Here is a 14,987-nt window from a genome sequence, read left to right on the forward strand (position 1 = left end):
AGGGCTTTACTTCTAGACTCACTGGTATTTTAATGGAGCATCAGGAGTAAAAAGAGAGAAAGACTGGCCCAGTGTGGTGGTTCACATCTGTAATCCTAGCATTCTGGGAGGCCCAGGACAGCAGGATTGTTTGAGCTCAGGAGTTTGAGACCAGCCTGAGCAAGAGTGAGACCCTTTTTCAAAAAATAGCCAAGTGTTGTGACTAACGCCGGTAGTCCCAGCTACTTGGGAGGCTGAGGCAAGAGGATCTCTTGAGCCCATGAGTTTGAGGTTGCTGTGAGCTCTGATGTCAGAGTACTCTACCCAGGGCAATAAAGCGAGACTATCTCAAAAACAAAAACAAAATGAGAGAAAGACACCCACTGTCTGGGGCTGGAATTTCAAGCACACTGGAATTCCTGATAGGAAAGCAATTCATAAACAATCCACATGGAAATTGATCATTTTGCCAGGTGTAATATTCATCCACCACCTAAGCGACCTGCTATAACTTGATAGGAAGGAACAGACAAAAATAAGGATACTGTGCCCAGGTATAAAGAATCTTTTTTAAAAAATATACTAAAAAACTAATCTGCCTGGGAAATCTCAATCCTCTAATGCTTTATGTGTTTTAAATTTTATAATTTAGGAATTAAGCCACCTGCTTGTAGGTGTGTTCACTCTTAAGAAACATCATATTCCATTTATATTTGGTGAAGTTGCTCATGGTACAAAACAGCTTAGTTTCAAAAGAGTCATCTTTATCATTTAATAACTTCAGGAGGAAAATATGTTTTACACTCATGTTATCTAAAATTAAACTGGCGTTAAGTCCTCCTAGGCTCATGCAGAGATGACAGAATAGATGAAAAATAGGTTGGAGAAGAGAATCTCAGGTAAAAAACAAGAGTAAATGGACTTATTTATTGTACCTGAGACATAGCTGCAGGGTCTCCTTTTTAGAAACATTTGTGATTATAAAAGTTTATGAAATGTAAAAGCTTCCAAAAGTGTTTCACAGAAACCTAAACTGTTTACCTCACTCGTAATGTTTGACAGGTGAGTAGATATTTAGCTGTCTAGAATTATTTTATAGCCATCACTGGCAATAGAGACTGTATTAGATATCTTTCCTCGGGTAATTTTATGTAAATAATGGTACCCATCTTCCACTAAAGACCTAAAATGAAGAAACAAGATAGTGAGGCACTCAAATATGATTTGTAAAAACAAACAAACAAAAAAAATAACGAGTTTTTGCTTTGGAAAGGTTGTGTTTGTTACATGCAAAAAAAAAAAAAATCGATCACTGTGGATTTCATAAGGCAGCTGTCTTCAACGATCTCCAAAGTTCTTCTCAGGTCTAAAATTTGGTTCCTAGATTCAGGAAGAATAGTATAAGTAGCTTAAATGATTAGTGATATACTTCTATTTATGTAATTATATCAGTGAAAGGAACTTACTAAACTCAGCATATTAGATGGGTGAAATGTTCAATGGATGCCCTACATACCTCAGCAGGAAAGGGGATTGAGTGTCCCATGTAGTTACTGACTCCAAGGTCAGTGGGCCAGCCCATTTCCCAGGCATGCAGAGAAACAGAACTCACTCCCTCTCACAGTGTTGGTTTTGTTTAATGAAACAAAGGCAGGCCTTCAAATAGGACTTTAGACAGACAGAATTAACTTCAAAATTGCTAAATTACCTAAGTAGAATAATAGCAAAATGGATTAATGGTAGGATTTGTGAAAATGCCTAAGTAACTATAAAGCTCTGTAAAAATCTCTAAAAATGTAAAAATCTCATTTTAATCTACCATTTCTGGTAGGCAGGAGAGAAATTAATATCATAACCATTGAGTATAAGAAGAAAGTGAAAGGGAATTTAAGGCTTTAATTGTAATAAAGTTGTAATAAACTTGAATTTGGATCTTATGATGCCAAATCCTACACTTTGGAATCCCTATGTTTTTAAAACAATTTAACCAGTTACCACTCTGAGATGTATTAACATGTATGTTTCTTAACAAGTTTGAAGACTCAACCAAGGTTTTTAAACGAGAAGATAATTCCATTAATGTTTTAGGCCTATCGGAGTTGTCTGAGTCCTTAAATTTGATTGGAACAAAAGTACTAGAAGTAGGGCGGCGCCTGTGACTCAAAGGAATAGGGTGCCGGCCTCATATGCTGGAGGTGGTAGGTTCAAACCCAGCCCTGGCCAAAAACTGCAAAAAAAAAATAAAATAAAATAAAAGTACTAGTAGTATTGCACAAAGTATTAAATCACATGAAGTACATTTCTTTCTTAATATATGTAAAAGAAACCATGTGTGTATGTGTGTATATAGCTTAATATATATGTATAAAAACAAAATCAAGCTAAAGAGATGCCTGCAGATCAAACTAATAACAGTTTGTTATCAAACTGCAGGAAAGTCCTATGAGCAAGTAAGACCAGGTTGATGAACTGTGCCTGTCTTAATTGAAATGAAGCAACTCAAAGGAAAGAGAATAGTGAATTTATCCAACTAGCCAAAATAACAATAAAGAAACAGCAATCAATGGTTAGACACTGTGAATAGAACTCGGGCAAAAATGTGTTGTCTAGATAATAGCCTAATAGAGCAAATTAAATTGCTTTTAAAGTTAATCATTTAGAAAAATGAGCACTTATTGATGGATTATTTGATGGGCAGGGAAAAAAATGAAATTGTGCAGTATAAGAAAACAGCTAATGTCACCGCAGGAAGTCACAGTTAGCCCTCCCAACACAAGCATTATGCAAATGTGAGACCAATGAAAACATGAGCTAAAGCAATAAGTTATTTTCCTGAAGGAAAAAACAAAATCTTCCAGAATACTTAAATTTTTAACGAATATTTTCTTTTATATTCAAGTAGTCAGAGGATCAGATCAATAATAGTCCATCTTAAAAATTGTAAACAATCAGCACATCAAAAATAATATCAGCTTCAAAAAATGTTATCTGAATTATAACACAGAGGGAGATGGAGAACAGCATTTTATTCATTTCATTGTGCTGGTGTTTCTTATTTAAAGAATGAATCTTCCTAATAACATATAGAAAGATTAAAATGTTTTAAGCCAGAGTACACTTATGTCTGGCAAAGAGCACACTGGGAATTGTTTCGGGAAAAAATAGAAAGTCATAATCTAGATAGAAATATATGGATTAGCCAGGCATAGTGGCTCATAGCGCTAATCCCAGCACTCTGGGAGGCCAAGGCGGGTGGATTGCTTTAGCTCAGGAGCTCGAGACCAGCCTGAGCAAGAGACCCCATCTCTACTAAAAATAAAAAAAATTAGCTGGGGTGTAGTAGCACACACCTGTAGTCCCAGCTACCTGGGAAGTTGAGGCAAGAGGATTGCACAACCTAAGAGTTTGAGGTTGCTGTGAGTGGTGATGCCATCACCATGGTACTCTACTCGGGGCAAAGAGTGAGAGACTCTGTCTCAAAAAAAAAAAAAAAAAAAAAAAAGGAAGAAAAAGGAAAAGAAATACAGGCAGCAAATAATGTGCCCAAGGTTAAAATATCAGTTTTATCAAACTTCTGTTCTTTTCCTTTACATTAAACTTATCAATTTAAGCCCATAATTTGGCCGGGCACGGTGGCTCATGCCTATAATCTTAACACTCTGGGAGTCTGAGATGGGCAGATCACTTGAGCTCAGGAGTTCCAGACCATCCTGAGTAAGAGTGAGACCCTGTCTCTACCAAAATAGAAAAACTAGCTGGGTATTGTAGTGGGTACCTGTAGTCACAGCTACTTGGGAGTCTGAGGCAAGACTGAACCCAAGAGTTTGAGGTTGCTGTGAGCTATGATGATGCCACAGCACTCTACCCAGGGTGACAGAGACTCTTATCTCAAAAAAAAAAAAAAAAAAAAAGCCCACATTTGATCTAATCTATATATCTTATCTGGGTCATAAATGTTTTGGGTTAAATCTTTTCAAAAACAAGACCAAGAGACGCATATAAGACAGAAGATACAAATTCATGAGATCTTTAAAAATATTCTAATACACTCATGGATTATAAGAAAATTGAAAATAACTCAGGATAAATCTCAATGTTGAATCAAACCTATATTTATCAAGTATGCTAAGGACAGTGGTTTAATTAATGGTGGTTTATCAAAACAATTCTCTTTCATTTTCATTAATATCAGATACATAATTATCAATTTTAAATTACAGTTACAGACCTGACTATACTTGAAAAGTGATCACAACAGACAAGGCTGTTCTAATATTTAATCATCACACTTATAAAATAACTGGCTATATGCCAATTAAAACAACAATGTTTTTCACAGAGGGGAAAAAAGAAACTCTGAATGCCAAAGCACTTACCGCAGCTTGCCGATGAGTATTGGACAGGATTCCATGAATCTTCACTTTATCTTTTTCCATTTGGTCTATGTTCACCCACAAATCCCGGCTGGCAGAATCAGATGGACCATACATCCGAGATATGTAGTAATTGTGATCTGTGTCCTCCTGTAACAACAGAGAATAATGCATATCAAGGACAGAAAGTTTGTTACTAAAATTCTTTTTTAAAAAATCCTGTTGAACTTGGAGGTGTTCATAGTCTTCAGAACAGCTAAACAATTTAAATAGCCTTTGATGGAAATGAATTAAAATGAAATATATTAGTATTCTTCCTTAGAAGAAAATACACAAAACATAGAAGGAACTATATTACATATTCTGTGGACCACAGTAGTGTTAAAGACCTAATTGTCACCTAAACAAAAATTCCATTTTTAGAATTATTTACTGAAAATCTGAGCCATAATTATGATTGAGTGACAATGAGTTCAAATCTCTCTTCTTTAAAAATAAGGTTATATAGGGCCTACTTTCAATTAAGGGCCCTAGAAATGGAGATAAGATATTTTCCCATTTAATGTGAGTTTGTAAATTCTACTTCCATTTCAATTCTCATTATTGGTGTTATCATGGTACCTGTCATAAAGACTTTATTTGTAATGTATCCATTCATTGAATAGATTTAAAGGTTTTTTTTTTCTTTATTAAATCATAGCTGTGTACATTAATGTAATCATGGGGTACCATGCACTGGTTTTATATACAATTTGAAATATTTTCATCACACTGGTTAACATAGCCTTTCTGGCTTTTTCTTAGTTATTGTATTAAAACATTTATATTCTACATTTAGTAAGTTTCACATGTACCCTTGTAAGATGCACCATAGGTGTGGTCCCACCAATTACCCTCCCTCCACCCATCCTTCCCCTCCCCTCCGTTTCCCCTTTTTAAAGGTTTTAAAAAGCAATTTTGATGAGGAACCCCCCCCCCAAAATCAGACGATTTTTGGCTAATTCTAACTATAATTTTTTAAACTATGAAATGCAATTTTCCTTATCAATTGATGAGTCCCTAGAGAGAATATATTTTAAAATATTGAATATAAGAAAAACATTGGGTAAATAGATGATCTATGATCTAAATAATAAAGCTTGGGATGTGAATTTTTCTAATTCATTTATTATCTAAGTGCTAATAAAATAAAAATTATTTTTGAAATCTAGTGTAGACAAGAATCTCATATACTTTTATTATTATATATAAAATTTGTGACAGGAAGGAAAAGAATATTCTAAGTTTTATTCTAAATATATTTTGCCTCATGAGTAAAAGAAACAGTATGAACAAAAATGTGAAGGTTGAGAATAGTGATTATGTTACCATAAATAATGTTTTAAAAAATAAACATCCTATGCATACCTCCAATTAAATTCTCACTATCATGTACAAATTATATGCACACCTTTGATGAAAGAAAGAAAATTCTGCAGAAAAAGAAGAGGAAAGTAGATACAAGAAGGAAGCAGGAATAAGATGCTACCCAAGACAGCTTGAATATCCCGGTGGGGTTCTAGCTCTCCCTTCCAGCATCTCATGACAGCAATTACTTGAATTCTCTGAGGATATAAGGCATGTGCTTGTGTCTTTAACATGTATCTCACTGACTCCTGCTGACATGCTTTAGCACTAGAAGCTTCTGAGCGGGCATAAGGCATTTTGCTCACATCATTTTACTGGTCACCGTGGCTGGTGGACATACATGAGTTCATAACCTACCAAGAGCGATTACAGAGACATTCAGTAGTTTAGGTAGGGAGGAGATAATTCCCCTTATTCTGACTGCTGGATGTGTAGGTGTGAGACTTGGAAGGATTATTCATTCTGCTACTCTGAGAAAAACTGCCTGAAGATAAGGCAAACACATGCATAAGGACAGAACTATGAACACCGCAAAGGAACAGCCAGGTCCTTGGTCAGCCATATCTAAGTGTGACTTCTAGACTTGTTCACTGGGATGAACCATTACATCTCTCTCTCTCTTTCTCTCTTTTTTTTTTGAGACAGAGTCTCTCACTCAGTTGCCCTTGGTAAAGTGCCATGGTGTCATAACTCACAGTAACCTCAAATTCTTTGGGCTCAAGAGATCCTCTTGCCTTGGTCTCCCAGGTAGCTGGGACTATAGTCGTCCACCACAACTCCTGGCTATTTTTAGAGATGGAGGTCTCACTCTTGCTCAGGCTGGTCTTGAACTTCTGAGCTCAAGCTATCCATCCATCTTACCCTCCCAGAGTGCTAGAATTTCAAGCATGAACCACTGTGCCTGGCCATCTTTTATTGTTAAATCATCTTGAGTTAGGTTATGGTCAACCAAAAGAATCCTAATTGAAAAATAGGTGCTTCTTACTTGCAAGGAAACTCAATCAACATTGAAAAAGGTGACCTTAACAGATTTATAGGTCCAGATAACAAACATCTCTCGTTCTAGGTAATCACACAGCAGTAATGGCAGTCTGCATCTAACCTGCTAGAAATCATCAAGTCTCAATAGTAAATGATGATCATTCATAGAGAGTAGTCATGAAAAAAGTATTCAATGAGTTTAAATATCATTTCTTAATTTTTATATTCCTGTTGTTAGTATTACAGAGTTCAGCACTGAAGTCAAAGATATAATCTTTAGATCAATTATGTAAAAGGTTCTATGAGGCTGCCAAATTTCTACACAATTACTAAATAGGTATTCTCTTTATAATTTCAAACTTTCAACATAGAGCTCAGTACAATTGTTGCAATCGATCTTTATAAAATGACTTTAGCATTTTCCTTTACCTCTAAATTTCTACAATAAGAAAGAATCTCGAAGTTGTCATAAGAAACCAGAATATCATTATACTTTAATAATGAATTATCTAAAAATATATAAGATTTTATCTAATTACAAAGCATATCACTGATAGGGCTATGTGAAAATACACCTTCATTTTTACTTAAATCAGAGCTGCCAAAAACAGTATCACATCTTTGAAAACACTAGAGCTTGGTATTTGACTTCTATAGCCCACACTTGCCAAGTTGTCATGGCAACTTTCATTCAAAGAGGAAGACAATTTATTGTTTACTTAGCCATGTAGAGACACAGTTGTTAAATTCCAGAGAAGTGTTTGTCTCAGATATTCAGGAAAGCCATAAAATAGATGTCTCAAAAATGTGACATTTTAGCACTACTAAATTATTCAAACCACATCTTGTGCTTTTTTTAGGAGTAATGGTACTTAAAGAGTTGTCAAAAGCCACTTTGGGTCCAAAGATTTTCATTTTCTGTTCCAAAGCAAAACTGTTTCTAAAATTATAGAAAATAAAACAAAACACTACTGTGATATGCCTAGTTGCCAATTCATTTAGGAAACCAACTGTTACTGAAAGTAGATGGCACAGGAGGTGGCTATAAATCTTATAAATCCGTGTTTCTCAAAAATGCTTGCAAATGTGCAGCTGTAGACAAACAGAAGACAGCTACCACAAATACAGAGGAAAAAGTCATCCTCACTGTAGCTTAGCCATTCTGCAACTAGCAGCCTATGTAACTCCCAACCCAAATGTTGCTTTCTTTTCCATCATGGGTGTTAAGATGATTTTATGATGGATTAATTTTTGTGAATGCCTCACACATCAGCTTATGCAGCAATGGCTTTTGAGCTCCAAATTCATTTCATTGAGATCTTAAAAGGAAAAAATGATCAAGAATACATTGCATGGCTAGCATTATGCATTTGGTGTACAGGGATACAGAATACATGGTAAAAGTTCTTAGGTAAGGTTATTTAGCACTGAATGAATTGGCTGCCTTTTGAAAATCATTTCATAATTAATAAAGCAAATTATGATCTGAATAGTTCTTGTCAGGTGTTAATGAATACATTAATAATACATTCTTATTAGAATGATTTAACAAGGACCATGTAGTTCATCTAAAGGTAAAGCTTGTTTTAAATATTAGTTGTGAATATTATAATCCTCAAAAATAGTTTTAAAATAGTTCTCCATGAACTGACAGTACTCAGGTAAAAATTTAGAGAAATGAACCCACTTGTAGTTGAATAAATATTACACTACCAGTCAGAACACAGGCCTAGGATTCATAATATAAAATGGAAAAGAACAATGAGATAAATGTGACAAATGTTATGAGCTGAAAGTTTGTGTCTCCTTCCCAAAATTCAATTGGCTATATTTAAAGATAGGGTCTTCCTGGAAATAATTAAGGTTAAATGACATCACAAGAGTGGGTCCCTGATCTAATAGGATTAGCGCCCTCATAAGAAGAGAAATGAGATTCTTTCTCTCTTTCTCTGTCCCTTTCTCTGTGTCTCTGTCTGTCTCTCTTTCTCCACTGTGAGGACACAGCAAGAAGGCAGCTGTCTACGAGTCAGGAAGTCAGCCCTCACCAAGACACCAATCGGCTGGTACATTGATCTTGTACTTTCAGTCTCCAGTAACCGTGAGAAAATAAATTTCCGTTGTTTAGAGCACCTAGTCTATGATATTTTGTTATGATAGCCCAAGTAGAAAAGACAATGGATCATGATATAAATTACAGAAAAATTAGAGATTGAATACATATGTAGTTAGTATAGGAAAAAAGTTAAAATATATTAGAAGAAAACATTTTCTGAGATAAAGACTTCAATTCCACACCATGCCCTGGAAAATTTGAAGTAATACTTTGGCTACTATAAAATTATCTAATGAAGTTTTTCATAGATTAGAAAAAGAAGACATCTTACAGGCATCTAGAAAGAAAAATAAAACTATCATTTGATAGTCTGATATCTCTTATGATATCCTGTGGAAACAATGTCTATAAAATCTCAGAAAATGAGATTGTGACTCAAGAATTTTTTCCCAACCATGCTATAATTTAAATATAAAGGCAACAAACATATTTGTTTCTTTAATTTTTTTTTTTTTTGAGAAATTTTGGCAAGTTATAACAAACATATTCCTAAGACATACACATATACAAAAAATACATCACCAATGAGAACTTCCTAAAAATGCAATTCTTAATTATACAATCAAATCAACCAAGGGGTAAATTGAAATACATACTATAAAAATTCTACAGTGCTATTAATTGTATGTAGCATGTGGCTACATATGGCAATGGAGAAGCCATAGCAAGCATTTGGACAGCAAGCCTTGATCCCATGGAAGTTGAGTAATAGGATAATTTATTTATTACCATTATTAATCAGAATATAATTGCTATCAACCCTGAAAATATAAAAATAAAAGTCTAATTATCTAACGTTTCATAGAGATAATTGCTAGATAAATCTGAAGAAACAAAAATATAGTTTACAAACTAATAAACTGAAAAATTTAAATTTTAAGATAACATTTTGAGGCAACAGTCCGAAACTTGTGGCCTTCAGGTTTGCATACATGGCAGCAAAGACCAAGAGAAAAAAAATGAAATTCATTATTTTCATCAAGTATAGCAGTCATGCTATACCACCAATTTTACAAAACTGCATCATTCCAAATGTGGACTCATATATCCACTCACTTATCTATTTTCTGATTATTTTTTCTGAAGATACGTGTAGAAGATATTTATCACATACTAACTAGTTATTTCTAGCTGATGGGATTTCAAGGGATCCCATTCCCATCTGCAGTATTTGAATTATTTAAGAATAAACACATGATGTACAACCAGGTTCTTTGTCTTCACATGAAGTATCAGAAAATATGTAAGGACATCAATTGTTGATTCTTGGAATCAAATCACCAACATATGTCAAAAGATACAAGGCTACATACAACATACAGTTATAATTCTGTAGAATTTCTATGCTGGGTACTTTAAAAAGTTCTTTAACAAGAATCCTTTAACATACTATAAATCAGACATTCAATGTGGAGCTTCAAGGGCAATAAATTTAAATTGCTCTATGAAATAGCCAATATATAAATTTCCATTATCTTTTCTTTCAAATACCAGCTTCCATAATTTATCTCATGTAGAGTGCAATCTTTCTCATTAATTACTGTAAATGAAATCAGCATTAAGAGAAACATAGGAAAATATTCCATTTCCACTATATTTTAAATGAGAAATTGGAGTCTGAATCTTTATGAAGTCCTTTTCTGTTGTAAGCATTGTATAGAAATATTACCCAATCATCTCTCTTCCTTTTTCACTCATTTATGTAGAAATCATTAATTTCCTGTGTTTAAGGTACAACATACTATTGGTGAGAAGCATTTTGATAGAACATGAGGAATGTAATAGTAGAGAATTAGTCATAGTATTGCTAGATCTTGGCATTGTTTATAATTTAACAAGAGACTTTTAAGAAGTCATTTATGTTTTCCATTCACTTATTGTCCTACTAACTTTCTAGAATAGTTTCAAGGATCTGAGAAGGAGACTGTAGCCTGGACACATACCCACATTCTGATAGAGAGGTGTGTCAGGAAGGGTTTTAGGGGAGGTGGCAAGGGGGATGTGGTTGAAGACGTTAAACTTGCAGGCAGGCAGGTGACCTGCTCTTTATTTCTCACTGTCTTAGTACCAATAAGTTCTGTCACTTCAGTGAAGTCAATTATCCATTCAGTTCATTTCAGGGTCAACTTTCCTGCACACAGAATTCTTCTTTTGCCAGAGGTCCAATCATGCAGAGGAAGACAGGAGACTTGGAGGAGCTGACCAGCCCAATCAGGGGTGGCTCCATTTGGGTTGGGAGTAGACTCCATGGAAAGTGAATGGAGAATGATGAGAGATAAAGGTCCCACCCCAACTCCCACCTTTGCAGTGGAGAGTGGTGACACTCCCATCAGAAGAAGGTGACCTACAAGGGGTGTGGTGTGGGTAGGTCAAGAAATTAACAAAAAGGGTCATAGGGTTTAGTTTTCTTTCACCAGGTTGCCCGAGTTGCCAAAGAATCAAAGTAAACCAACATGTTTAAATGCATTTGAAAAGCCTATGAACAGAACACAGAATGCTCAGTATTATTAAATCAGTCCTAGACAATTTCAGCATGATAAGAGTAACATATTATCTTTGAATAGCCTTCAATATCCATCAGCAAACCCCACCTATTACCCTCTTCAGTTACTAAGAACAATTACATGGTATACAATTCAATTTACTGTTGTAGTGTCAGAAGAATTAAAATCAATCCATCCATCTCCTGCTGGTTACATCAGATTATTATTCTCATTATGCACACCTTTTTCATATTTTTCACTTGGTTATACATACTTTCATCATTTTCCCTAAGGATTTTTACAGACTTGATCTATTTGCAGCATGCCCTCTGAGCAATATCTTATGTATGACTTTTGAAGGAATAATTTATTTTACCAATTCTTCATGAGAGTTTACTTAAATCACCTCCCAGAACCTAAGATTAGAATAATGTGTGTGACTGTGTAAGTTTATTGTGAAATCAAAACACTGTGTGTAATATATAAAATATGGGAAACTAGAAATGTTTCCATTATAAAAGTTTCCATTTTTACTACAACAATCTCTTTTAAAGATGAGACTGTTTTCTGTGCTACACAGAAATGGATGAAATATAGAGCCAAAAAGTATAGCATATTTATTTGTGATCTTTCAAAATAATAACAAAAGTAAGATTCCACAATTCATAAAGTGATTGCCTAGCTCAACAGGCATTCTGAGGCAAGGCATTATGTGTTTATGTTGGTTAATTTATTAAACGAAATAGAACATGTTTTCCATCTGGATAGGGTATACCTTTATTTATCTACCTCCTTGTAAAGATTGTTTAACTTTTGTAAGAATGAGCCCAGTAGGACTATTCTCCCATGTGGGATGCTGAGACAGAAGAGGCCAGAAAAGGAATCTGGGGTAGAATTTTTAATAAATTAACATCCAACTTTGTCTTTTATAAATACTAGCAAGTGATTCCTCAACAATGGTCTCTAAAGAGGTGGATCACCAAATTATAAGAGATTTCTAAGAGCTTCAAAAATCTACAAAAAAGATGTGATGGAAAAAAGTATTTAAAATATGTATGAGATTTCTACCAAAAATGCATAAAATAACATAAAATAACATAGCTCGAGGGGACAGGAGTTGAAGTACAGGTTCTGACTCTAAATAGCCACTATAAGTCCTGGGCTTTAGTCTGTGTAAGGACTTGAACTAGATCTCTCTTAACATTCCTTTCATCTAAGCTCTTAAGATCTTGTGGCCACAAAGCTCATAGGAAGTGACTGCTAGGTGAAGGTCAGAACCCTCTTTGTCTGATTTAAGTGATCTTTACTACACATATAAAAGTGTGCAGTTTGAATAGCTACTGCAATATGTCCATCAACTTTGTTGATAAGCTGTACATCGCTGTACAAATTGACAAACACATTGCAGGGGGTATAAAAATCCCCAGGGACACCTCATATTATCTGTGCAGAATGAATAAATTATGAATCTTGCATATGTGTGCACTACTGTTTTTTTCAAATGCACAATTGTGGTAGGTAAGATGTATGTTCATTAATGCCTCTTATAGTCTCTGTAATTCCTGGTATCGTATGTTTTTCTAAACCACTGGAAATAAATAACAGCTATGGTGTAGAGGGCTTCAAAATGTTCTGATAATAAAAGAGATCATCATAATTTAAAAAGATGAAAACTTTGGTTCTAGATTTAACATCCATGACAAGGCCCCAAGTCAGATACTAGCTACCTACTGCCTTCGTCAGCTCCAACTGCTACAAAACACCAGTGCTGACTGGGCGGCATAAACAACAGAAATTCATTTCTCATGCTTCTAGAAGATGGAAAGTCTAAGATCAATTTTCCAGTTGATTCAATTTTTAGGGAAGGCTCTCCTCCTGGCTTGCAAAGGGCCACTCTTATTGTGCCCTCACAAGACAGAGTTCTCTGGAGTTCTCTAGAAGATGGGAAGTCTAAGATCAAGGTTCCAGTTGATTCAATTTTCAGGGAAGACTCTCCTCCTGGCTTGCAAAGGGCCACTCTCTTGCTGTGCCCTCACAAGACAGAGTTCTCTGGAGTCTCCACTTTCTCTTATGAGGACGCCAGTTCCACCAGATTAGGCCCCACCGTTACGACTTCATCTAACCTTAATTAATTTCAAGGCGCCCTAACTTCAAATACAGTAACACTGAGGGACAGGGCTTCAAGATATGAATTTGGGGAGGGGGGGCACAATTCAATCCACAGCACAGACATACAGTTCCTTTATTAAGTTTGGATTTGCAAGAAAGCCCTACATATATTACTTCGGAAAACTCAAGTCATTTTCTAGTATTAATCAAAATTGTCATTCAAGCTTTCTAATATAAGAGAGCTTTCGGAAAATCCACATAGTTCTCTGTCTGTACCTACTTCTTATGAGAGAGAGAAGAGAGAACCAACCATGTTTTATAATTTAAAAATAATTATGGACAAATTTACTGAGAAGCAACTTCCAAAAATTATAACTCAGTCAAGACTTTCATATAACCAGCTTTTATGGAAAAGTTGGCTGGTTTCTCTCTACCAACTGGTCAACACTCATTTTGATTCTGTTACTATTAAGTCTGGTACTTCAAGTGATAGGCATCAATATACATTTAATTAGTTTTTTATACTATTATTCATATAATATCAAAGAATGAAACTTCCTTTCAGTCTTTTTTCTTTTATTCTAACTTCTCCAGGTTTTCAGGACTTTAGAATGTTAGATTCAGGCAGCGATGAACAAGCAATCCATCAGCTGTAAAAAGAATTTTCCCAGGGGGTTGACATCATTTACCCTATTCACAGTTAAAAAATCCTACAATACTACTTTACCCTTCTGCTCATCATTTTACAAATTAAGTTAACTTTGGGGTACTTTATTTTCAAGATTATAAAATTGAAGTTACAACACAAATAGTTCACAACAGTGACGGCCAATAGCGGAGCTAAGTCAAAGTTAGATAAATAGGTGAATATGTGGTCAAAACTACAAACTGCTATTGGTGTTTATAGATGCTACTTTTGTTAACACAAATACAGTCATCCACTGAATAATGATGGGATATATTCTGAGAAATGTGCTAAATGACTTCAGTGTTGTGCAAACATTGTAACATTGTCCTTACAAAGAACTAGATGGTATGGCCTTCTTCACACTTAGGCTAGGTATATCCTATTACTCTTAGAACTGTAAATCTGCACAGCATGTTACTAAACAATGTAAATATCTGTATGTCTAATATATTTAAACACAGAAAGGCACAGTAATAACATGGTATCATAATCTTAAGGGATCATCATTATATATGAGGCCCACTGCTGACTAAACCATCATTCCATAGTGCATGGCTACAATCCATGGAATCAAAAACTCTTCCAATGTTCTATATTTCTATCCTGCTAAAGTTTATTAGAGCATGAGTTCTCCTCAAATATCTGATCCCAATCCATTAAAAGCACAGTGAGCTATGTTCTGTATCCTCCAATGCTGGGGAGCAAGAAATCCTTCCAGGATCACATCTTGGAAAAAGGAAAGTCTTTTGCCAACTCTCTTAACTTCAGATAGTTGATACAGAAGGCAAATAAGGGCAGAGCAAAAGGGGGTGACTTGGCAATAGTTTCATGAGTCATTAAAAATAAAGAAGCAA

General features: G+C 35.0%; 1 protein-coding gene across 1 annotated transcript in view; it reads right to left on the reverse strand.

The window, feature by feature from the left end:
• PLXDC2 (plexin domain containing 2) overlaps nucleotides 1-14,987 on the reverse strand; it is a 370,639-nt gene that overhangs the window by 180,814 nt on the left and 174,838 nt on the right. Inside the window, exon 3 of the mRNA XM_053572952.1 lies at nucleotides 4,356-4,502. Coding sequence (XP_053428927.1) covers nucleotides 4,356-4,502 — 147 coding nt within the window. The remainder of the gene's footprint in view (nucleotides 1-4,355; nucleotides 4,503-14,987) is intronic.

Source organism: Nycticebus coucang, chromosome 20, assembly GCF_027406575.1.
Source record: "Nycticebus coucang isolate mNycCou1 chromosome 20, mNycCou1.pri, whole genome shotgun sequence".
In the NCBI taxonomy this organism is placed as follows: domain Eukaryota; kingdom Metazoa; phylum Chordata; class Mammalia; order Primates; family Lorisidae; genus Nycticebus; species Nycticebus coucang.